The 25,870-nt window shown below is 40.5% G+C and overlaps 1 protein-coding gene across 4 annotated transcripts in view; it reads left to right on the top strand.

Moving 5' to 3' along the window:
* SCN8A (sodium voltage-gated channel alpha subunit 8) overlaps positions 1 to 25,870 on the top strand; it is an 87,113-nt gene that overhangs the window by 19,962 nt on the left and 41,281 nt on the right. The window contains exons 4-18 of one of the 4 annotated variants that reach the window (XM_088068760.1): positions 1,411 to 1,501; positions 2,456 to 2,584; positions 5,187 to 5,278; positions 9,059 to 9,280; positions 9,638 to 9,701; positions 10,579 to 10,720; positions 11,368 to 11,574; positions 11,829 to 12,116; positions 13,177 to 13,536; positions 13,862 to 13,997; positions 16,038 to 16,276; positions 16,434 to 16,607; positions 17,651 to 18,007; positions 19,851 to 20,321; positions 22,314 to 22,431. In XM_088068760.1, coding sequence (XP_087924886.1) covers positions 1,411 to 1,501; positions 2,456 to 2,584; positions 5,187 to 5,278; positions 9,059 to 9,280; positions 9,638 to 9,701; positions 10,579 to 10,720; positions 11,368 to 11,574; positions 11,829 to 12,116; positions 13,177 to 13,536; positions 13,862 to 13,997; positions 16,038 to 16,276; positions 16,434 to 16,607; positions 17,651 to 18,007; positions 19,851 to 20,321; positions 22,314 to 22,431 — 3,090 coding nt within the window. Of the gene's footprint in view, positions 1 to 1,410; positions 1,502 to 2,455; positions 2,585 to 5,186; positions 5,279 to 5,416; positions 5,509 to 9,058; positions 9,281 to 9,637; positions 9,702 to 10,578; positions 10,721 to 11,367; positions 11,575 to 11,828; positions 12,117 to 13,176; positions 13,537 to 13,861; positions 13,998 to 16,037; positions 16,277 to 16,433; positions 16,608 to 17,650; positions 18,008 to 19,850; positions 20,322 to 22,313; positions 22,432 to 25,870 lie in introns of those variants that run through there. The other 3 variants (XM_088068759.1, XM_088068761.1, XM_088068762.1) reach the window with 3 other exon arrangements.

A 25,870-nucleotide genomic window follows, 5' to 3' on the forward strand; every position in this document is an offset into this window, starting at 1 on the left:
CTTACTTCTTATTTCTTATTTCTTATTTCTTACTTATTTCTTATTTCTTATTTCTTATTTCTTATTTCTTATTTCTTATTTCTTCTTATTTCTTACTTCTCACTTCTTATTTCTTACTTCTCACTTCTTATTTCTTACTTCTTACTTCTTATTTCTTATATATTATTTATTATTTATTATTTATTATTATTTATTAATTATTATTTCTTATTTCTTATTTCTTATTTCTTTTTATTCATTATTCCTTCTAAATAACAATTTATTTATGAATATTAGTTATTGTTAAATTTGATTTATATTAAATATATACAAAATTATAGAAGATATATATAATTATAAAAGAATATAAAATACATATTATAAAATAAAATATAAATTTTATATCTAAAATTATATAAACCAGAAAATTGAATGGTGACATAAAATGCTATTTGTGCAGTTCTGTATTATATATTATATAGCATATACTAGGTAGTATAATAGTACAGCATAAATATATTATATATATTATATAAATAATAATACATATAATGTTAATAATATATATTAATATAAATAGTATCTATAATACAGTATATTAAAAATATATAGTAAATATTATATATATGTATACACATACAATAAATATTGTGTATAACAGTGTATACAGCATATAGATGCTGTTTGTAATACATTATATTAAAAATTTAATACATTCGATTAAAAACAATATTACATTTATATAAATACATATATACATATATAATATTTAAAAGTCTAATACAGTATATGAAAAATATAAAAATATAATAAATCTAAATATATTTAAAATGTATTAAAATGTATTAAAATATATTTAAAATATATTAAAATATATTTAAAATCTATTAAAATCTATTAAAAATCTATTTAAAATCTATATAAAATCTATTTAAAAATCTATTAAAAATCTATTAAAATGTATTAAAATATATTTAAAATATATTAAAATATATTAAAGATATATTAAAAATCTGTTAAAAATCTATTAAAAATCTATTAAAAATCTATTAAAAATCTATTTTAAATATATTTAAAATCTATTAAAATCTGTTAAAAATCTATTAAAAATCTATTTAAAAATCTATTAAAAATCTATTAAAAATCTATTAAAAATCTATTAAAATCTATTAAAAATCTATTAAAAATCTATTAAAATCTATTAAAATATATTAAAAATATATTAAAAATATTTTTAAAAATATGTTAAAAATATATTAAAAATACATTAAAAATATATTAAAAATATATTATTTCCCATGACTGGTGGAGGCATCTCAGCCCTACAGGGAATAGGAAAAAGTTGAATTTTCCATCAATCCGTGACTTTTGGGCACTTTTAGGGGATGGAAAGATTCCCAGCGAGTCCCTTTGCTCCTTGACTTTGTCCCACAGTATTTAGCATGATCATTATGTGCACTATTTTGACCAACTGTGTATTCATGACTTTTAGTAACCCACCGGAATGGTCAAAGAATGTGGAGTAAGTACCAACAGTTGCATTTAAATCCTAATTTTTTCTGTTTGTAAAAATGCTGAGTTTGTCCCCTCCATGACCCTGCTCCTCCTTGTGCTTTTCATCCTTCCTTACCTTACAGAACCTTTTATTTAAACCAAATTAACTCCATTTTTGTTTAAAAATTTTATTTTTTATTTTTTAAACGAATTTTTTTAAACCAAATTAACTCCATTTTTATTTAAAAATTTTATTTTTTATTTTTTAAACGAATTTTTTTAAACCAAATTAACTCCATTTTTATTTAAAAATTTCATTTTTTATTTTTTAAACCCAATTTTTTTTAAACCCAATTTTATTTAAATCGAATTAACTCCATTTTTATTTAAAAATTTCGTTCTTTATTTTTTAAACCCAATTTTTTTTTAAACCCAATTTTATTTAAACCGAATTAACTGCATTTTTATTTAAAAATTTCGTTTTTTATTTTTTAAACCAAATTTTTTTTTAAACCCAATTTTATTTAAACCGAATTAACTCCATTTTTATTTAAAAATTTTATTTTTTAAACCAAATTTTTTTTAAACCGAATTAACTCCATCTTTATTTAAAAATTTCATTTTTTATTTTTTAAACCCAATTTTTTTTTTAAACCAAATTTTATTTAAACCAAATTAACTCCATCTTTATTTAAAAACTTCATTTTTTATTTTTTAAACCAAATTAACTCCATCTTTATTTAAAAACTTCATTTTTTATTTTTTAAACCAAATTTTTTTTTAAACCCAATTTTTTTATTTAAACCCAATTAACTCCATTTTTATTTAAAAACTTCATTTTTTATTTTTTAAACCGAATTAACTCCATCTTTATTTAAAAACTTCATTTTTTATTTTTTAAACCCAATTTTTTTTTTTTAAACCCAATTTTTTTATTTAAACCCAATTAACTCCGTTTTTCCCCCACATTTCCTGGTGCCAGGTACACATTCACCGGGATTTATACGTTTGAATCACTCGTGAAAATCATCGCCAGAGGTTTCTGTATAGATGGCTTCACCTTCCTGCGGGATCCCTGGAACTGGCTGGATTTCAGCGTCATCATGATGGCGTAAGTCCTGAAATTCCAGGGAATTCTGAGCGTGGGAGGGGGGTCCAGGCCTTAGGAGGAGGAAAAAGAAGATCAAGGAAAACTTTCGATGTTTTCACTCGATTTTTCCAAGGAATTTTTAAGCTGCTGGGTTAAAAGGGTTTCCTGAAAATTGAAAAAAAAAGAGTTTCCTGAAAATTGTGAAAAGGAAAGATTTGAGGTGGTTCATGCACCACAGGATCAGCCCAGGAACCAAATATCTTTAAATTCCAGATATTTAAATATTCCATATTTACTCTGCCACTCCTTCCCCCTTGGGCTGTGACTGGAGGCTGGAGTGTGATTAACCCATTAATAACCCATTAATAAGCTGTTAATCAGCACTGGTTATTAATCCATTTCCCATGAAGCTGCAGTGTCAGGAGACACTCGATTTTCCTTCTTTTTCTTTTCTCTTGTGCTGGATTGGGCTGATTCTGAGGATCTTGGGCATGTCTGGGTCACATCAGGAGACACATCTGGAATTCCTGGGTTTTACATCCCAAATTCCTGGGTTTTACATCCCAAATTCCTGGGTTTTACATCCCAAATTCCTGGGTTTTACATCAGGAGACACATCCCAAATTCCTGGGTTTTACATCAGGAGACACATCCCAAATTCCTGGGTTTTACATCAGGAGACACATCCTGAATTTCCGGGTTTTACATCAGGAGACACATCCCGAATATCTGGGTTTTACATCAGGAGACACATCTGGAATTCCTGGGTTTTACATCCCAAATTCCTGGGTTTTACATCCCAAATTCCTGGGTTTTACATCAAGAGATACATCCCAAATTCCTGGGTTTTACATCCCAAATTCCTGGGTTTTACATCAGGAGACACATCTGGAATTCCTGGGTTTTACATCCCAAATTCCTGGGTTTTACATCAGGAGATACATCCTGAAATTCCTGGGTTTTACATCCCAAATTTCTGGTTTTTTCCCCATATTTCCCTGAGCTGATCCTGGCTCAAACTTAGTCCTACTGGATTTTGTCACTTTGTACTCCAAACCACTGGTGGAAGAAATATTTTTGCCCTTTTACATTTATTTTTTGGGTTGGGTTCCCACATTCTCCAATGTCTGATGGAGCAGAGATCACAGAGGAAGGCTCAGATTTCCAAGGGTTCAGAGCACTTGGGTTGAATTAAAACACTTTAATGATATTTTCTTGGATTCTGCACCCAAGTTTCCTGAGTTTTTTGCTTTTTTCCTACCTTTTAATTGTTCAAATAGAGGCCCTTGAGGCCTTTGTGCACCAGGAAAAAATCTTGAGTGTCGAGCATTTCTTTGCTTTTTCATACCAAGTTTCAGTTTGTGTCCAAGCACAGAGGAAATATTCTCTAAGAATATAAAAATACAAAATATAACCCTGTTACTTTGCACTAAGCCTCTTCTCCCCTGTGTATCTTGGGATTATCCTCTTGGAAAAAAAAAGAGGAGAATCAAAACCTTCCTGCAGCTCACAGGCAGTGAAGCATAAAGGATTAAAAAAGGAGGATGCTAATTAAAATGAAGGATGCTAATTAAATTGAAGGATGTTAATCAAAGCAGAAGATGATTATGTTTTCTTAAAAACATGAAGTGAAGCGAACGTACCTGAAACCCCTGATCTGAGGTGATCCTGCAATCGTGGAATCATGGGTTGGTTCAGGGACACCTCCCACCAGCCCAGCTTGCTCAGGGTGGGGTCACCAAGGCTCCCCAAATACTGGGCATTTTTACAATTGCCCTCTTCTGCTGAGATTTGAGTTTTGAGTTCTGTCTGTGTGAAGTTTGGGGCACCACAATATGAGAAATAAAAACATCTAAAGCTGCTGGAGAGGGACCAAAGCAGGGACAAGGGGATGGGGCAGGCTCTGGAGGAGTGGCTGAGGGCTCTGGGTCTGTTCAGCTGCAGAACAGAAAAGGTTCTGCTGTTGAAAAGTGTTCCTGGAGAGCAGGAAAAGGTTCTCCAGAACTTCAGGCACTGCCCAGGGACGGGCTGAGGGAACAGCTGGAGCTGGGGCAGGGTTGGGAGAGCAGGAAAAGGTGGAAAACTGTTCCTGGAGAGCAGGAAAAGGTTCTCCAGAACTTCAGGGGTGCCCAGGGCCAGGCTGAGGGAACAGCTGGAGCTGTGGAAAAGTGTTCCTGGAGAGCAGGAAAAGGTTCTCCCAGAGCTTCAGGCACTGCCCAGGGCCAGGCTGAGGGAGCAGCTGGAGCTGGGGCAGGGTTGGGAGAGCAGGAAAAGGCTCTCCCAGAGCTCCAGGGGTGCTGGGACAGCGCTCCAGGGATGCCCATGGTGGGGTTGTTGTGGGGTCTGTGCAGGAGCAGCAGCTGCACTGGATGATCCCTGTGGGTCCCCTCCAGCTCAGGACACTCCACAATTCCAGGTGAGGATGGATATCCAACCGTGTACCTGGGCAAGCTCTGAGGAGCAGAGAGACTTCAACCATGCTTTACCTCTGCAACTTTGTCTCTCTCTCTCCCTCTTCCCAATCCTGAAGCGTTTTAAATCACAAGCAGTTTCCTACAAACAAACAATTTACGCAAAGGGAGGTGACCCCAACGGTGCCATTAACTCTGGTTTAATTCTGCAGGTATATAACAGAGTTTGTAAACCTAGGCAATGTTTCAGCTCTGCGCACTTTCAGGGTTCTGAGAGCTTTGAAAACTATTTCTGTAATTCCAGGTAAGGCGGCCCCGGTTGGTGTTTAGCTGTCGGGTACAGGCCCCTGTGAGTGATGTATTGCTTTGTCCCGTAGTTGTTGTTTTATTTTGGTGTGTGTATTGTCATGGTGTTTTTTGTGTGTGACCTCCCTCATTGCAGATATGTCACAGAGTTTGTGGACCTTGGGAATGTCTCAGCATTGAGAACTTTCAGAGTTCTCCGAGCTTTGAAAACTATCTCTGTAATTCCAGGTGAGAAACGTTCAGCATTAAAGGCTGGGCTTGCGTGTGTCTCCCCTCAGAATTTCCCCTCCCTTCCTGCACTGCTCACTCCTCACAAATGGGATTTTTTTTGGATGGGATTTGCAGTCTGTGTAACAAAGCAGTTGGAAATCAAAGAAATCAAAGCTCCTGGGCCATCAAATGATGGCATGAGCAGGCTGTTACTCCACACTTCTCTGTCCCTTTGTGTGCCCTCTTCATACTGACCTCTGAAACTAAAGCCAGGCTTAAAAGTTTAATTCCAGATGAAAAGGATCAGGCTCCTCCTCAGGCTGAGCAGTTTCTGGCTCAGGCTCTTGCCCTGCTCAGTGTTTTTGGAGTTGTTTTAGGAATAATTTTGTACAGAGCAAAGCCCAACCAAGATGAAAAAACCTTTTTTCCCCGTTTCCTGAGCCACCCCAGAACTGGACTTGTCAGGCTCACCCTTCCCAAAGCTGTTTCTGGACTTTTAACTCATCTGGGTGTCACAGGGTGAGCAGTTCCTTCATTGTGAAACACCATGGAGACACTCTGGACTGGGAATCACAGAATTCCAGTCTGGTTTGGATTGGGAGGGACCTTAAAACCCATCTTGTTCCACCTCCTGCTGTGGGCAGGAACACTTTCCACTAGGCCAGGTTAATCACAGCTCTGTCCAGCCTGGCCTGGAACTCTCCTGATCCTGAATTCTTGTGCAGAAAAGCTTTTGTGGTTTCTCAAAATTGCCCCTAATTCTGAGATCAAGCTCAAACCTTCAGCTTTCTGGTCTCCAGGTGCTGAACCTGTTTCAAGGTAGGCACCCACAATAACTCCTCCATGACTTTTGCTCTCAGTTCCTTTTTGTTTTGAACAAAACCTCCTTTTTTCCACGTGGTTTTGGGGTTTGTTTTTTTTTGGAGCAGTGGTTCTGCTTTCTCAGCCTGCCAGGGACCAGCCTGTGGAATTGTAGGATTTGTCCCATCCCAGACTGCCAACCCCATCAGCTGTACCTGCCTGTTGTGCATGATGATGGTGATGATGATGATGATGATGATGATGATGATGATGGTGATGCTCCTACGTGGCACCTGCTTTCCTTGCACCCAGTCACAACAAGCTGGAGTGATGTTCCTACCGAGCCTTCCTCTTCACATCTGGTGATATTTAAGAGCAAAGCGTAAATTAATTTTAATTAATTGCCAAAACACCTCTGGCAGTTGCTGCCAGCAGCGCTTCTGGAGGGTTTTCATCCTCCCAGCCTGCTCCAGACAGTATCTGGCTTGCTCAGAGGAGGAGCATCAGCATTAAAACCAGTTTTGCCTGTGTTTTGCAGCTTTCAGGAGCTGTTTTCTGGCTGTGTGACAGCATGCCTTGTGTTCCCATGCAGGGAGCAGAGCTCACTTTTGGGTCATTCTCTCCATCCAGCTCAAAACTTTAAAGGGTTTTATTTCAAATGCAGGGCTTGGGGCTGAGCCCTGCTGAGTTCTGCACATTTTTTAATGTGATTTTTATTAGAGGGACAATTTGCTGCGTGTTTTGGTTGAATAAAAGGGGTGATTTGCCACTCACAGACGAGGTTATCCCTGTTTGGGACACTGAACATACAAAATGGCAAAATTTTGGGGTTTTGTGTCTGTTTTTGGGGGAGGATTGTCCAGGTGTGTTTCTGCAGCACTAATCTTGGCCCCCTTCATTTTGTGACAGCAGGAGGAATGTAAAACATTTGAATAATTGGCCTTTTGGGTTATTTCATATGAAAGCATAAAGTGCTCTTTGTGGCTTTTACCAGCATCATTTCACAAGGAAAAGGCGATTTTTAGAGTACATTGAATATTCAAATCTAAAGGGGTTCCCCTTCTGCTTCAGCACATGAAATGTGAATTTTAACTCTGTGCCCAGCTACTGAGAAGCTGATTTTAGTGTTCTGAGTGCCATCTACACCTTCTGTCAATAACTGGAATTAAGGTGTGTTGGAGACAAGATAAAAATGGGAAATATTACCAGAATTTCACATGCCATGGACAAAATTCCGTGGTCTCTACAGATCTGTGTGGAGAGCAAACCACCAGAATAACCCCTTTGATCCTTTTTTGGTGGAAAAACCTGTATGAAACTGTGGCGAGCTCAAGAAATTTTCTGTCTTTGCACTGGAGTTTTTATATTTAAATTGCCTGATGCCACGTGGGGACACAGCTGGGTCACACCTGCACAGGCTCCAGGGAAAGCTGGGCTCACGGAGCACGGCGGCTGCAGCTGGAATTCGTTGGAGCTGTGTTTGTTGGAGCATTCCCAGCTTTATCCCGGTTTCCAAACCCCCTTTTTCCCGGGAGAGAGCAGCACCCAGAGCAGGAGGCTGATGTGCATGAGCAGAGCCGTGGGATGAGCGTGGCAAGAGGTGCTGGGGGTGATGAAAGCTGCTCTGCCTCGGGAAATCCACGGGAAGTTTGGATAACGGGAGTAAATCTCTCTTGAGGATATGTTTGAGGGACAAACGTTGGGGTTTTGGTTTCTTCTGACCATTCCTTGCCTCCATCCCGGCGTTTTACTGCCTGGAAAACCTGAGCACGCACAAACCTGCACCATTTACAGCCACAGCCTTTTGTAGAGAAGGGATTTGGATTAATGAGGAATGGATCTGCAGCTCTTTGTTTTGGGATCTTTACGTTCCTGGTGTGGGTCTGAGCTCTCTTGGCCTCCAAGGGTTTTGGAGGAGGTTGGAAGGGACCAAGGTTCCTGGTCCAGGATCTGTTGCAGAATGTTCCCGTGGGCTCTGCCTGGCCCCAAATCCAGCTGTGATTTATTTTTTCTCCTTCCTCCCTTCCCTGCTCATTTATAAATCATGGAATCATCCTCCTTCACACCAGCAAGGCTGATTAAAGGGGCCTAACTCAGTGATGTCTCTGCATCCAAAATTCTACCTAGTTCAGACTAAAAGCTAAGGCTGAGTTCTCCCCGCTCACGAGTTCTGCCTCTGACGGACTCAGAAACGAGCAGGATTCCTTTTGGAATATCTTAATTTCGGTCCTGAGCCCTTTAATGATCCCAGTGGCCTCAGAAAACCCCAAAGCAGCGATGCTCTGGGTGAAACCCTGCCCTGGCTGTGACCAAACCCACGCTGGAAGGGAAAGTTCTGCTCCTGCAAGGGGAGGGGAGCTCTGAGACGGTCGAGTTGAGCAGGAGGAACCCGAGATGTGCAGAGCTCACTTGATCTCTGTGAGCTGCTGCAGCTCAAACACGGCTGAACGTGCCCAGCAGGGCTTTGGTGGCAGCAAATCCCAATTTGATCCCGGTTTGGCAAAGGAAGGAGGTGATTCCCCACCTTCCTCAGTCCTGCTGTGAGGCTGGGGCTCTCTCAGGGACAAACATTGGGATTTTGGTTTCTTCTGACCATTCCTTGCCTCCATCCCGGTGTTTTACTGCCTGGAAAGCCCGACCACACACAAACCTCCACCATTTACAGCCACAGTAGAGAAGGAATTTGGATTAATTTGGCATTAATTTGGATTTTCAGCGTGTTTTCCTTCTGCAGGAGTGATTTCCAGTCTCGTTTCCCTCTCCCCAGGCTTGAAGACCATCGTGGGTGCCCTGATCCAGTCTGTGAAGAAGCTGTCGGACGTGATGATCCTGACAGTTTTCTGTCTCAGTGTCTTCGCCCTCATCGGGCTCCAGCTCTTCATGGGCAATTTAAGGAACAAATGTGTGATTTGGCCAATTAATGTCAACGAGACCTTTCTGGATAACGGCTCCAGGGGCTTCGACTGGGAGGAATACACCAACAATATGTGTGAGTGTTTCTGCAGTCCCCAAAAGCTCCTGCTTTGGCTCGGTGCAGCTGCCCAGGAGCTGCAGCTCGCTGTGGTGTGTCTGCTTTTCACTGTAAAAACCCCACGTGCAGAAGTTTTTACAGCGTTTTTATTTTGGGTCTGACCTGGTTGAGACGTTCCTCCTTGAGTTCATCCTTTAGAAGGTTTTGGATGTGCTCTTTTAGCTAAATAATTCATCCAAAACGTATTTTTTACTGATGCATTTCTCAGCAGTGGTTTTGGGGGGCTTTTAATTGAAGTTTTTAATGGTGTTACAGTCTGTTAAATCCTCTAACTCCATATGTGTGTGAATATAATCTCTTCTTTTTCATCTTCAGCAAATTTTTACATCATTCCTGGCGCCCCTGACCCTTTGCTCTGTGGTAACAGCTCAGATGCAGGGTGAGTGTTGAGCTTCATTAACAATCAGTTATTACTGATAAATAAAAAAAAAATATACTATATATATAAATATATAAATATATATAAATATATATTAAATATAGATATAGATATAAATATAAATATAAATATAAATATAAATATAAATATATTTATAATATATTTATAAATAAAAATTATAAATGTATAAATTTATATTTATATTTTAAATATAAAAATAAATATAAATATATCTATTTGTAAATTTATATTCATATTCATATTTATATTTATATTTATATTCATATTTATGTTTATATTTATATTCATATATTTATATTTATACTTATATTTATTTATATTATTTATATTCATATTTTTATATTTATATTTATATTTATATTTATATTTATACTTATACTTATACTTATATTTATATTTATTTATATTATTTATATATATAGAGCTGGCAGAACCTTTTGGGTTATTTCTCTGTTGTTTCTGGTGTTACTTCACCGGATTTCAAATTTCTTAATCTAATTATGAATCCGTTGCTGGCGCAGTGTAAGGGACATTTCCCCACCAGGAGCTGGCATTATTTCCCTCTGAACCCAGCCTTGAGGACGATGAGAGGAGGGTGGATGAAGGCTCAGAAGTGGGGATTTGCCACTGTTCAGCCCTGGGGACACTCCTGGCCCGAGCTGCTGCTTTGGGCTCAGCCAGGGGGGAGAAGCTGCGCGAGGCAGCGTCTCCTCTCCACGGGACAAGGCGAGCAGGGCTTTCCTCAGCTCCTGCCTCTCGCTCTGCTCGTCCTCCATCCCTCCTGGCCTGCAGAGAGCTGCAGTTCGTGGGGACAGGGGTGGCACTGAGCCCTGAGCTGGCTCTTGTCCCTCCCCAGGCAATGCCCAGAGGGGTACACGTGCATGAAGGCGGGACGGAACCCCAACTACGGCTACACGAGCTTCGACACCTTCAGCTGGGCTTTTCTGGCTTTATTTCGCCTTATGACTCAGGACTTCTGGGAAAACTTGTATCAATTAGTAAGTAAACCCTCGGCTTTGCTGTGGCACGTGGTGAGAATTTGGGGGTAAAACAAGAAAGGGAAATGTGAGGAGCTTTGTTTTATTCTCTCAAAATGAGTGAGTGCGAGCCAAGCTTCACAGTGAGATTTTATTTTTGGGGGGGAGGAAGGGGACATTACCTGTCAGCAGGTGTTGGATTTGAGGTGCAGAAGGTTTGGTGGGTCCAGCTGAGCTGTGAATTAATTCAGGAGGAAGCTCCTGAAGGAGCTGTGGGTGTTCAGCCCTCTTTGGAGGGCAGAGAGTTTTCTCCTGACCTGAGGGTGCTTTGGGGACCTTGCTGAAGCAGCTTTTTTCTTGGCTGGGTTTGTTTTAAGGGAGTCTGAGCATTGGGTTTCACACTGTGCCTCTGAAATCTTTGCAGTCTGTATCCCTCGGATGTTCCCTTCAGGGGAGAAGGTGGATGTCACCTTTTGTGTTCATGGCTAAGGAACGTGCAGTGTCTGCAGGGAAAGCGCTGAGCTGTGGAATATTCAGCACTGCTGGGTTTTCTCAGAAACATTCAGCTCGAGAAAACAGGGATCAGCTCGTGCATCTCACGTCAGGGAAGCCTGAAGCTGCTTCCCTTTCCCTTTTCTAATCCCTCTGCCCTTCTTTCCCGCTCCTAGACTTTACGAGCGGCAGGAAAAACCTACATGATCTTCTTTGTGCTGGTGATCTTCGTGGGATCCTTCTACCTGGTGAATCTGATTCTGGCCGTGGTGGCCATGGCCTACGAGGAGCAGAACCAGGCCACCCTGGAGGAGGCAGAGCAGAAGGAGGCAGAATTCAAGGCCATGCTGGAGCAGTTAAAAAAGCAACAGGAAGAAGCACAGGTGAGAAAAAAAGAAATTCCTCGCTCTAAGGGCTGCCAGAGAAGCTGATTTTATTACCTGCACAGGTAGAATATAAAAAATTGTAACAAATTCTGGCTGAAAGTTTCCTTCCAAGGAGACAATAAACATCTCAATCCTGCCCCGAAGTCTTTTACTCGGGGGAATTGAGCCAAACTCTTTCTTGAAGCAGAAAATGGAGCGTTAATGGTGGAAAGATGTGATTTATTTCTCCTTCCCTTGCCCTGCACCCTCAGGCTGCTGCCATGGTCACCTCGGCAGGGACGGTCTCTGAGGATGCCGTGGAAGATGACGGAGGGGGGAGGATGTCTCGGAGCTCCTCGGAGATTTCCAAGCTCAGTTCCAAGAGTGCCAAGGAGCGCCGGAACAGGAGGAAGAAGCGGAAGGACAAGGAGCTGTCGGAAGGAGACGAGAAGTGTGACAACGAGAAGGTGTTCAAGTCGGAATCGGAGGATGGCATGAGGAGGAAAGCGTTCAGGCTGCCGGATAACAGGCTGGGAAGGAAATTCTCCATCATGAACCAGGTAGTTTTGTGTTCCTTCACTAATGTTTGTGGTTGCTTGAGGTCAGGGTAATATTCTGCTTTAGGTTCCACCTGGTGCAGGTGTAGGTGTTGTGAGAAGTCACGCAGCTCAGTAAAATCATGAAATCCCAGAGTCCTTGAGGTTGGAAAAGGGATCTGCCCACTGTGCTAGACTCTGTTGGGTCAGGAGAACACCTGGGGCCCAAGTTCATGATTCTCACACGCCCTTCCCCTGGCAGGAATTGTTCCTGAGGAATCCAAGCAGCTCCTCCAGTGACAGCTCAGGCAGGAGTGAGCAGCTCTCACCGGGCAGGGAGGGCTGCTGGTCCCTGCAGGCCTGGGGAGGGAGGGAAACTGAGGCACGGAGACCATTCACAGGGATCTGGAGTGCCTGGACAAGGGGGAATGGCTTCCCAGTGCAGGGGACAGGGTCAGACAGGGTGCTGGAAGGAAATTCCTCCCTCTGAGGGTGGGGAGGCCGTGGCTGCCCAGAGAAGCTGTGGCTGCTCCATCCCTGGAAGTGTCCAAGGCCCAGCTGGACAGGGCTGGGAGCAGCTTGAGGCAGCGGTGGAAGCAGACAACATCCAAACCAAACCAAACAATTCCGTGATTCTAGGAAGCCAAGCCAGCAGTGCTTTGTGTCCATCTTCCTCACTCCATCCTTTGTGTCCATCCTTCCTGTCCATCCTTCCTGTCCATCCTTCCTGTCCATCCTTCCTGTCCATCCTTCCTGTCCATCCTTCCTGTCCATCCTTCCTGTCCATCCTTCCTGTCCATCCTTCCTGTCCATCCTTCCTGTCCATCCTTTGTGTGTGTCCATCCTCCTCACTCCATCCTTTGTGTCCATCCTTTGTGTCCATCCTTTGTGTCCATCCTTTGTGTCCATCCTTCGTGTCCATCCTTCGTGTCCATCCTTCGTGTCCATCCTTCGTGTCCATCCTTCGTGTCCATCCTTCGTGTCCATCCTTCCTGTCCATCCTTCCTGTCCATCCTTCCTGTCCATCCTTCCTGTCCATCCTTCCTGTCCATCCTCCTCACTCCGTCCTTCCCCTTCTCCCCAGTCTCTCCTCAGCATCCCGGGCTCCCCTTTCCTCTCCCGCCACAACAGCAAGAGCAGCATCTTCAGCTACAAGGGCCGCTTCCGCGACCCGGTGTCGGAGAACGAGTTTGCGGACGACGAGCACAGCACGGTGGAGGAGAGCGAGGGCAGGAGGGACTCGCTCTTCATCCCCATCCGCGGCCGCGACCGGCGCAGCAGCTACAGCGGCTACAGCGGCTACAGCCAGGGCAGCCGCTCCTCGCGCATCTTCCCCACGCTGCGCCGCAGCGTCAAGAGGAACAGCACCGTGGACTGCAACGGCGTCGTCTCGCTCATCGGCGGGCCGCCCTCCAGCATGCCCGGGGGTCGCATCCTGCCCGAGGTGGGTCCCCAGAGTGGGATATTAAAACTCCAAACGTTAATGAGCCAAAATTTATAAAAGTGGGGAATTGGTCGTCTTGGGTGTGGCCACGGCGCTGAGCAAGGTGCATTTTTGGAAGGTTTTTTTGAGTAAATCTCTGCTTTGTTGTTTAATTCCTTTAGCTCTGTCCAGCCCCTGCTCCAGGTGATGGTGAGAGGTGTTAAAATGTTGGAAAATTCAGGGTTTAGAAAGGGTTTTGGGTTTGGCAAGCCCAGGAAATGCAGGCCCCTGGGCCAGGAGCGTGTCAGAGAGAAGACTGGAGTTAATCACCACCTGCATTTTCCAGGGCACCACCGAAATTGAAATCAGGAAGAAGCCTGGCGGGTCTCTCTTGGTCTCCATGGATCAGGTGAACGCGTCCTACGGAAGGAAGGATCGGACCAACAGCGTCATGACCGGGCTGACCAACACCCTCGTTGAGGGTAGGTGTGGTTTGGGGCTCCAGGGAGACCCTTGAGCCCCTTCCTGTGCCTGGAGGGGCTCCAGGAGAGCTGGAGATGGACTTGGGATAAAGGGATGGGACACAGGGAACGGCTTCCCACTGCCAGAGGGCAGGGATGGATGGGATGTTGGGGAGGAATTCTTCCCTGGGTTACCCAGGGGAATTTCCCCATTCCTGGAAGTGTCCAGAGGAATTTCCTCGTTCCTGGAAGTGTCCACAGGAATTTCCCCATTCCTGGAAGTGTCCAGAGGAATTTCCCTGATCCTGGAAGTGTCCAGAGGAATTTCCCCATTCCTGGAAGTGTCCAGAGGAATTTCCCTGATCCTGGAAGTGTCCAGAGGAATTTCCCTGATCCTGGAAGTGTCCAGAGGAATTTCCCCGTTCCTGGAAGTGTCCAGAGGAATTTCCCCGTTCCTGGAAGTGTCCAGAGGAATTTCCCCGTTCCTGGAAGTGTCCAGAGGAATTTCCCTGATCCTGGAAGTGTCCAGAGGAATTTCCCCGATCCTGGAAGTGTCCAGAGGAATTTCCCCGTTCCTGGAAGTGTCTGGAGGAATTTCCCCATTCCTGGAAGTGTCCAGGGTCAGGTTGGGCAAGGCTTGGAGCGACCTGGTCCAGTGGAATCCGGCTCCCCCTGCTTTAGAGCAGTACATACTCATGCATGGCTTTGCCTAAATCTGCTTCTTTTAGATCTTTATTAATAAAGAAATATTCACTAGACTTCATTTAACTTGGGTTTTTACATCAGAATTGCGCAGAGACGGAGGTGAAGGCAACAAGGAGTTGTAAGTTTACGCTAAGGAGAAGGCAGCGAGGAGCTCAGAGGAGCTCAGGGGGTTCTGTCATCTCCCAAACCCTGGAGAAATCCCCACCGTGGGAGAGGAGCGCTGGAGCTGCACCGAGCGCTGCCACAGGAGAAAGGATCCGTTGGGAATTCTGGAAGGGACAGCACGCAGGGGATGAGATTTCCCAACGCAGAACTGATGAACAGCAGCCACACGCGGTTGATGATCTCCAATTCCTGCTGTCTCCTGCAATAAAATTGTATGAAAACGAAATATACTTAGAAACAGAGCGGGGCTTCGCTGCCGCTGCCCTCCCGCGCAAACGCCTACGGGCTCCAGCGCCACGGGCCTCGTCTTTAACTTGAGAAATTCCAAGGCAACTAAATACCAAGCAACCAGAGAACCAATGGGAAGGAGAGCACAGCGCTCCTTTCCCTCCCCATAAAAAAATGAGAGGTGAGGGGTGCACAGCTGCCTCAACCAGCGAGCCTCAAACTCCTCGTTTGTGTTTGGTTTTTTATCCCTCAAGCGCTGGAGGTGAGGCGGTGTGGGGGAGAAAAAAAATTAAAAATTAAAAATTTCTGTGTTTGATTCCTGTAAATGGATGTCGTTAGTCTTAATCAGGTTATTCCTGATGAAAATCCTTCGCAGCATTATGTCATCTCTTTCCTCTTTTAGACCGTGTCTGTGTTCAGCGCAGGATTCATCTCAGTTATTTAAAAACTGGCAGCAGAGGCAGTTTGGGATCTGTAACTTGGGTTTTGAGCTGTTTTACCTTGATCAGTTCCGAGTTAAATTTAGCCCTTCGTTTGGAATAATTAGCGTTGAATCATCCTGGTGGGGCTGAGGCTCAGGGCTGGAGCTGCGGTGACCTGCTGCAGGTGTCGTGTAGATGTTGTGTGGGGACAAAGGAGAAGTCACAGAGCTCGGTAAAATCATGAAATCCCAGAATCCCTGAGGCTCCAAGAGCTCCAAGGTCACGGGGTTCAAGCTGTGAGTGATCCCCACGCTGTCACCCAGCCCAGAGCTGGAAATTCCTTGGATTTTCCCAGGGATGGCCACTCCAAACCTCCCTTCCAAAGCCTGATCACCCTTCCCACAAAGAATTTCTTCCTGATGTCCAACCTGCCCCAGCTCTTCTCTCGTGTCACCTCTCTCTCGTGGCCATTTTCCCAAAGTTTTGTAATTCTTCATCCCGGGAGATGAATCCTGAACTCTGTTTTGTTTTGTACCTGCAGAGCTGGAGGAGTCCCAGAGGAAGTGTCCCCCTTGCTGGTACAAATTCGCCAACACCTTCCTGATCTGGGAGTGCCACCCCTACTGGATGAAGCTGAAGGAGATTGTGAATTTAATTGTCATGGATCCGTTCGTTGACCTGGCCATCACCATCTGCATCGTGCTGAACACGTTGTTCATGGCCATGGAGCACCACCCCATGACCCCCGAGTTCGAGCACGTGCTCTCCGTGGGAAACCTGGTAAGGGAGCAGCTCCAAACACTCCCCACAAACCTCCTCCTGCTGGGATTCCCGGATTATGGATGTGGGCTTGCATTTAGAATCAATTAAAGATCAGAGAATAAGCCAAAAAATTGCTCTTTTTCTGTTCTTTGTCTGTCTCTCCTCCCCTCTCCAGGTTTTCACTGGGATTTTCACAGCAGAAATGTTCCTCAAGCTCATTGCAATGGATCCATACTATTATTTTCAAGAAGGCTGGAACATCTTTGATGGGTTTATTGTCTCCCTCAGCTTGATGGAGCTGAGTCTGGCGGATGTGGAAGGGCTCTCCGTGCTGCGATCTTTCCGATTGGTATTCCACATTCCAGCTCTTTTTCCGACCTTGTTATCGTGGAGCTCAGAGATCCAGGGAATGTCCTGAGCTGGCAGGGAACCTCAGCAATCCCACCCTTTTTTTTTGGACATTTTCTTAATGTCCTTTGAGCTCTGGGGCAGTTCCCAACCAGAATTTTCTTCCCCAATATCCACCCCCTCCCTACCCTGACACAATTCCAGCCTTTCCCCTCACATAAGGAATTTTTCCCATTTTTGTAGGACGAGGGAAGAGCCATTTTAATCTGGGTTTGGGCGGGACTGAGATCAAGCTGTGCCATTTTTTTTGTGGTCTCTTCTTTCCTGTTGCATTTGGGCAGGGAAGGGTGAGTTTTCCTTTGGGAGGGGAGATCAGCGTGTGGGGAATAACCAAAGCACAAAACACTCCAGCCCAAATTTCCAGAAATTTGCATTCTCTGCTCCCTGTAACCTCAGCAGCAGAAGCCTTACCTTTATATAAAATACAAGATGGTTGTTGTGGAAATTCTGCTTTATTTTTTAGGAAATTCTGCTTTATTTTTTTAGGAAATTCTGCTTTATTTTTTTAGGAAATTCTGCTTTATTTTTTTTGGAAATTCTGCTTTATTTTTTTTTTAAATTCTGCTTTATTTTTTTAGGAGATTCTGCTTTATTTTTTAGGAGATTCTGCTTTATTTTTTTAGGAAATTCTGCTTTATTTTTTTAGGAAATTCTGCTTTATTTTTTTTGGAAGTTCTGCTTTATTTTTTAGGAAATTCTGCTTTATTTTTTTGGAAATTCTGCTTTATTTTTTTTGGAAATTCTGCTTTATTTTTTTTTGAAATTCTGCTTTATTTTTTTAGGAGATTCTGCTTTATTTTTTTAGGAAATTATTTTTTTAGGAAATTCTGCTTTATTTTTTTAGGAAATTCTGCTTTATTTTTTAGGTAATTCTACTTTATTTTTTTAGGAAATTCTGCTTTATTTTTTTAGGAAATTCTGCTTTATTTCCCTCTCTGTTTAAGATTTTTATGCTCTGTTTTTTTTTTGGGGTTTTTTTTCTAGCTGAGAGTCTTCAAACTGGCCAAATCCTGGCCCACTCTGAACATGCTGATAAAAATCATTGGTAACTCAGTGGGTGCCTTGGGGAATTTGACCTTGGTGCTGGCCATCATCGTGTTCATCTTCGCCGTGGTGGGGATGCAGCTCTTTGGCAAAAGCTACAAGGAGTGTGTCTGCAAGATCAATCCGGAGTGTGAGCTACCCCGCTGGCACATGCACGATTTCTTCCACTCCTTCCTTATTGTCTTCCGTGTGTTGTGTGGGGAGTGGATTGAGACCATGTGGGATTGTATGGAAGTGGCAGGCCAGGCCATGTGCTTGATTGTCTTCATGATGGTCATGGTCATCGGAAATTTAGTGGTCAGTAAACGGTTCCTGGTGGGGTTTCTTGGTGGCCTCTGGGTGGAAATTCAGTGGTCAGTAAATGGTTCCTGGTGGGGTTTCTTGGTGGCCTCTGGGTGGAAATTCAGTGGTCAGTAAACGGTTCCTGGTGGGGTTTCTTGGTGGCCTCTGGGTGGAAATTCAGTGGTCAGTAAACGGTTCCTGGTGGGGTTTCTTGGTGGCCTCTGGGTGGAAATTCAGTGGTCAGTAAATGGTTCCTGGTGGGGTTTCTTGGTGGCCTCTGGGTGGAAATTCAGTGGTCAGTAAATGGTTCCTGGTGGGGTTTCTTGGTGGCCTCTGGGTGGGGTAGGACTCGGGAAGACCTCAGGATGAGGGAGTGATGGTTTGTCAGTCTGTTTCCTGCTCCATTCTTGGTGTTTTAATAATCCCACGGATTTTGGTAACACCAAAACACCAATTTTTAACACCACGTTAAAGGTGTTCTCTTAACGAGGACCTGTCATGGGGTAGCTTCACCTTTCAGGTGGTTTTGAGAGCTAAGGAAGTTGAAACTGCTGGTGGCTGACCAATTATCAGTCATTTCTAAAACTGACAGCAGTTTTGACCATTAAAAAGGTGTTCTTATTCTTGTAGTTTTGTTAATAAACTGTCTTTATTCCTTTTAAGTTTTAAGCCTGTTTTGCTCTTGTTCTAATCCATATCTCACAGCAAAAAATAAGTAATTTTTTTAGTTACTGGTTTAAAACCACGACAGGACCTTAAACAATCAGCAGTAAATAAAGCATTTTGCAATAAAAGCTGAAGGTATGAAAGCCTCAGTCAAAGGGGACAGACCCCCACCTGACCTGAGCAGGGGAAAAAAGCTAAAAGAAGCAAAACCTGGCGTTTTAATGGCCAGAAAAACGAAATAATTCGGTGCACAGGGGAAGGTCCTGAAGTTTTAAAAGGAAGGATGGAGGTTTCTTGTCAAACCTGCCCACTGGCTCAGTCATGAGGTGCTGTTGTGTGCAGGAATCGGCTGTGAAACTGCACGGCCTGTTGCGTGGGAGGTTGGACTAGATCATGATGCTTCCTCCTGGCCTTAAATCTGATGAGGAAAAGTTGTGTGGAGGAAAATGTGAGCAAGAATGAAGTCACATGAACGGCAGCAGTTCTTCAGAGCGGTTGTGAGCTCTGAGAGGCCCCGTCTTGCCAAAGGGTTTTGATAAAATCAGTCTTGGGGATGGTCACTAGATGTGGGTGAGGAAGAGCTGGGTGAGTGATTTGAATCACTCAAAATGCCAAGATTTTCCCCATTTCCTCTGAGGCAGAGACGGGAGTAAATCAGCGAGGCTGAATTGAAATCCCGTGGGGATTGAATCCCTCAAGGGGCTCCATCCTGTCCCTGCCCTGCACCCCTGGGACACCTCAGAGCCCCTCAGGGCCCCCGCTCAGGGAACGTTTTGCAGCATCAGGGTCTGGTATCTCAAACCTTGAGCACCTGGATGAGTTTGTGGGACAGCAGAGCTGTTTCCAGCAGGTTCCAGAGACAGCATCAGGGTCTTGTATCTCAAAATTCGAGCAGCTGGATGAGTCTGTGGGACAGCAGAGCGGTTTTCAGCTGGGTTCCTGCCCAGAGACAGGGTCTGGTATCTCAAACCTCGAGCACAGATGAGTTTGTGGGACAGCAGAGCTGTTTCCAGCAGGTTCCAGAGACAGCATCAGGGTCTGGTATCTCAAACCTTGAGCACAGATGAGTTTGTGGGACAGCAGAGCTGTTTCCAGCAGGTTCCAGAGACAGCATCAGCAGGGCTCGGGGCGCTGAGCACTGGGAACAACCCGAAATTTGTGTGTCAGCCCAGCATCGCCTGTTCCCTTGCAGGTGCTGAACCTGTTCTTGGCCTTGCTGCTGAGCTCCTTCAGCGCCGACAACCTGGCGGCCACGGACGACGACGGGGAGATGAACAACCTGCAGATCTCGGTGATCCGCATCAAGAAGGGCATCGCCTGGACCAAGGCCAAGGTGCGCGAGTTCATGCAGGCTCACTTCAAGCAGCGGGAGGCGGACGAGGTGAAGCCCCTGGACGAGCTGTACGACAAGAAGGTGAACTGCATCGCCAACCACACCGGCGCCGACATCAACAGGGACATCGACTACCAGAAGAACGGCAACGGCACCACCAGCGGCATCGGGAGCAGCGTGGAGAAGTACATCATCGACGAGGACCACATGTCCTTCATCAACAACCCCAACCTCACCGTCCGCGTGCCCATCGCCGTGGGCGAGTCCGACTTCGAGAACCTCAACACGGAGGATTTCAGCAGCGACACGGATCCTGATGGCAGCAAGGAGGTGGGATGGAGATCCCTGCGGGCCCTTCGGCTGTGAGAGCCCGGAAAGGTCTTGGTGGGGAGAGACGGCTCTAAACTTCTAGTTTAAACTTTTAATTTAAACTTTTATTTTAAACTTTTTATTTTATTTTTTTATTTTTATTTTAAACTTTTAGTTTAAACTTTTATTTTAAACTTTTAGTTTAAACTTTTATTTTAAACTTTTTATTTTATTTTTTTATTTTTATTTTAAACTTTTAGTTTAAACTTTTATTTTAAACTTTTTATTTTTTTATTTTTATTTTAAACTTTTAGTTTAAACTTTTAGTTTAAACTTTTTATTTTTTTATTTTTATTTTAAACTTTTAGTTTAAACTTTTATTTTAAACTTTTAGTTTAAACTTTTATTTTAAACTTTTACGTTAAACTTTTATTTTAAACTTTTTATTTTATTTTTTTATTTTTATTTTAAACTTTTAGTTTAAACTTTTAGTTTAAACTTTTACTTTAAACTTTTATTTTAAACTTTTACTTTAAACTTTTACTTTAAACTTTTATTTTAAACATCTTTTATTTTAAGCTTTTATTTTAAATTTTTACTTTAAACTTTTACTTTAAACTTTTAGTTTAAACTTTTATTTTAAACTTTTAGTTTAAATTTTTACTTTAAACTTTTAGTTTAAACTTTTCTTTTAAACTTTTAGTTTAAATTTTTGTTTTAAACTTTTAGTTTAAGCTTTTGTTTTAAACTTTTAGTTTAAACTTTTAGTTTAAACTTTTATTTTAAACTTCTTTTAGTTTAAACTTTTAGTTTAAACTTTTAGTTTAAGCTTTTTTAGTCTTTACGTTGTGGTGTTGTCTTTGCGCTCGAGACAGAAGTTTGTTGGGTTAGTAGCTCACAAATACTTAAATAATATAAAATATATATTTATATTAAAGGAAATAGATATATTTATAATCTTAGAATGGCCTGGGTTGAAAGGCACCTTAAAGATCATCTGGTTCCATGGGCAGGGACACCTTCCACAACAAATAACAATAAATACTTGTTTTTAACAGATTTATAACAATTAATTTAACAAATTAATAACAATAAATATCTGTCCATCCTGTTAACATGAGACATGGGTCAGGATCTCAGTGATGGAACAGCTGAATGCAGCTGAGCCGTGATATTTATTGATTTTGATATTTATATTTATTGATTGTATCTATCAATATATTAATATACATTAATTAATATTAGTATTAATAGTTAATACTAAATTAATAAGTAATATTAATATTAAATAATACAATATATATTAATGTGTTAATATATGTTAATATTATATAAGCAATATATATTAATAATATATTTATTGATTTTGATATATTTATTGATTGTATCTATCAATATATTAATATACATTAATTAATATTAGTATTAATAGTTAATGCTAAATTAATAAGTAATATTAATTTTAAATAATATTAATATATATTAATGTGTTATATATGTTAATATTATATAATCAATATATATTAATAATCAATATATTTATTGATTTTGATATTTATATTTATTGATTGTATATATCAATATATTAATATACATTAATTAATATTAATATTAGTATTAATAGTTAATACTAAATTAATAAGTAATATTAATATTAAATAATATTAATATATATTAATGTGCTATATTTTGATTATATAATATTAACATATATTATTAATAATCAGTATATTTATTGATTTTGATATTTATATTTATTGATATATATATATATATTTATATATATATTTATATATTAATATATCTTAATATTAATATTAATAATAATAAGAATGTGAAATAATTAATAGTTAATGTCAATATTATTATTAAATTATATTAATATAGATTAATATATTAATATAGATTAATATTATGTAATTAATGTGTATAAGTAACCAGGATATTTATTGATTTTTGATATTGATTGCGAGTTTGATATTTACTGATTATCCATGAGGTTTTGTGTTGCAGAAACTGGACGAGAGCAGCTCCTCTGAGGGCAGCACCATCGATATAAAGCCCGAAGTGGAAGAAGTTCCCGTGGAGGCACCGGAGGAGTACCTGGACCCCGATGCCTGCTTCACTGAAGGTGAGGAGGGAGGTTTTGGGGTGTTCTGAGCTCTCAGCTTGTCGCCCTGAAAACTCTCCTCTTCAGCTGGATAACAACATTTTCTAAGGACTTTCCCAGGAGAGTAACTCTGGGATAGATTTTTATATATTAAAAAAATATATATTTATATATATATATATATATATATATATATATCTATATATCTATATATATCTATATATATATCTATATATCTATTTATTTATTTATTTATTTATTTATTTATTCATTTATTTATTTATTTATATATTTATATTTATATTTATATTTATATTTATATTTATAAATAATTATATATATAATATATATAATTCTATATATATATTATATTATATATATATAATATATATCGTTTTATATATATAATTATATATATAATATGTATATATAGTATATATATAATTTTATATAATATATAATTATATATATTAATATAATATATTATTATTACTATTATTATTATATAAGAAAAATTAAATAATTAAATTAATTAAACTATTTATAAATATTAACATATACATATATATTTATATTTGATAATAATATTATTATATAATAATTTTATATATATTTATATTTAATAAATAATTAAAAATAAATTAATTTAATATAAAAATATATAAGAAAAATAATTATTAATATAATATTAATATTATGAAATAATATATTAATTTAATGTAATATAAATATAATAAAATATTTTAAAAATAATAATTATATGTAATTATATATAATTATATATAATTATATCTATTATATGATATATAATATATAATTATATATATCATATAACATTGTAAATTATATATAATTATATATATATGATATTATATAATATATAATTATATATATCATATAACATTGTAAATGATATATAATTATATATATATGATATTATATAATATATAATTATATATATCATATCATTATATAATTATCTATATAATTATATATATCATATATAATATATAATTATATATATCATATATATACTTATATATATAATTATATAGATAATTATATATATTATATTGTATATAATATATAATTATATATATCATATTATATAATTTTATATATAATATAATTGGGAGCAGTTTGTGAAGCTCTCGGAGGTGCAGCTGCCCTGGCTGGGGCCTGGATCACAGAATCACTTTGTGTTGGGAAAAACCTTAAACCTCATCCAGATTTCCCCCCCTGCCACGAGCAGGGACAGCTCCCTCTGTTCCAGCTCACTGCCATCCCCGTCCAGCCTGGCTTTGGGATCCAGGGATCCCAAATTCCAGGGGATCCCAAATTCCAGGGATCCCAAATTCCAGGGGATCCCAAATTACAGGGATCCCAAATTACAGGGATCCCAAATTCCAGGGATCCCAAATTCCAGGGGATCCCAAATTCCAGGGATCCCAAATTCCAGGGGATCCCAAATTCCAGAGATCCCAAATTCCAGGCATCCAGGGATCCCAAATTACAGGGGATCCCAAATTCCAGGGATCCCAAATTCCAGGGATCCCAAATTCCAGGGATCCCAAATTACAGGGATCCCAAATTCCAGGGATCCCAAATTCCAGGGATCCCAAATTACAGGGGATCCCAAATTCCAGGGGATCCCAAATTCCAGGGGATCCCAAATTCCAGGGATCCCAAATTACAGGGGATCCCAAATTCCAGGGATCCCAAATTCCAGGGATCCAGGGATCCCACATTCCAGGGATCCCAAATTCCAGGCATCCAGGGATCCCAAATTCCAGGGATCCCAAATTCCAGGGATCCAGGGATCCCACATTCCAGGGATCCCAAATTCCAGGCATCCAGGGATCCCAAATTCCAGGGATCCCAAATTCCAGGGATCCCAAATTCCAGGGATCCCAAATTCCAGGGATCCCAAATTCCAGGGATCCAGGGATCCCACATTCCAGGGATCCCAAATTCCAGAGATCCAGGAGCCGCCCCAGCGCCGTGGCAGAGCCTCCCCTCCCTCACAAATTCAATTTCTAAGGAATTAGGGATGACCTGAACAAGATGATTTTTGTACAGCTGAAGTATTTAGAGGCAGAGTGCTTTTCCTTTCCTGTGACTGCCCTCAGTGCCTTCCGAGAGCTGATCCAGTACAGGAATTCCCATGGCAAAAACGCTTTAAATGGTTCAAGGTTATTTTATCATCAACTTTTCCATTGGTGTCCTCGAGAGCAAGGCCCTCGCCAAACAGAACAATCTGTTCCCAAATCCATCTTTAATTCTGGTGCCCAGGCACAGAAATGGCCAAACAACCCCAAAATCCCCAAACTTTTAACTCCTGTTAAAACTCAGCCAGCGTGGCTCAGGTTGGTGAGATTAAAACTGCTTGTAGACTGAGAATTGAATGAGATTAAAACTGCTTGTAGAGTGTGAGAATTGAATGAGAGATTAAAACTGCTTGTAGAGTGTGAGAATTGAATGAGATTAAAACTGCTTGTAGAGTGTGAGAATTGAATGAGAGATTAAAACTGCTTGTAGAGTGTGAGAATTGAATGAGATTAAAACTGCTTGTAGAGTGTGAGAATTGAATGAGAGATTAAAACTGCTTGTAGAGTGTGAGAATTGAATGAGATTAAAACTGCTTGTAGAGTGTGAGAATTGAATGTGAGATTAAAACTGCTTGTAGACAGTGAGAATTGAATGAGATTAAAACTGCTTGTAGAGTGTGAGAATTGAATGTGAGATTAAAACTGCTTGTAGAGTGTGAGAATTGAATGAGATTAAAACTGCTTGTAGAGTGTGAGAATTGAATGAGATTAAAACTGCTTGTAGAGTGTGAGAATTGAATGAGATTAAAACTGCTTGTAGACAGTGAGAATTGAATGAGATTAAAACTGCTTGTAGAGTGTGAGAATTGAATGTGAGATTAAAACTGCTTGTAGAGTGTGAGAATTGAATGAGATTAAAACTGCTTGTAGAGTGTGAGAATTGAATGTGAGATTAAAACTGCTTGTAGAGTGTGAGAATTGAATGAGATTAAAACTGCTTGTAGAGTGTGAGAATTGAATGAGATTAAAACTGCTTGTAGAGTGTGAGAATTGAATGTGAGATTAAAACTGCTTGTAGACAGTGAGAATTGAATGAGATTAAAACTGCTTGTAGAGTGTGAGAATTGAATGTGAGATTAAAACTGCTTGTAGACAGTGAGAATTGAATGAGATTAAAACTGCTTGTAGAGTGTGAGAATTGAATGAGATTAAAACTGCTTGTAGAGTGTGAGAATTGAATGAGATTAAAACTGCTTGTAGACAGTGAGAATTGAATGAGATTAAAACTGCTTGTAGAGTGTGAGAATTGAATGAGATTAAAACTGCTTGTAGAGTGTGAGAATTGAATGAGATTAAAACTGCTTGTAGACTGTGAGAATTGAATGTGAGATTAAAACTGCTTGTAGAGTGTG

Source organism: Pseudopodoces humilis, chromosome 32 (assembly GCF_049639895.1).
Source record: "Pseudopodoces humilis isolate 2021_Gansu_Grassland_sample_001 chromosome 32, ASM4963989v1, whole genome shotgun sequence".
NCBI classification, from domain to species: domain Eukaryota; kingdom Metazoa; phylum Chordata; class Aves; order Passeriformes; family Paridae; genus Pseudopodoces; species Pseudopodoces humilis.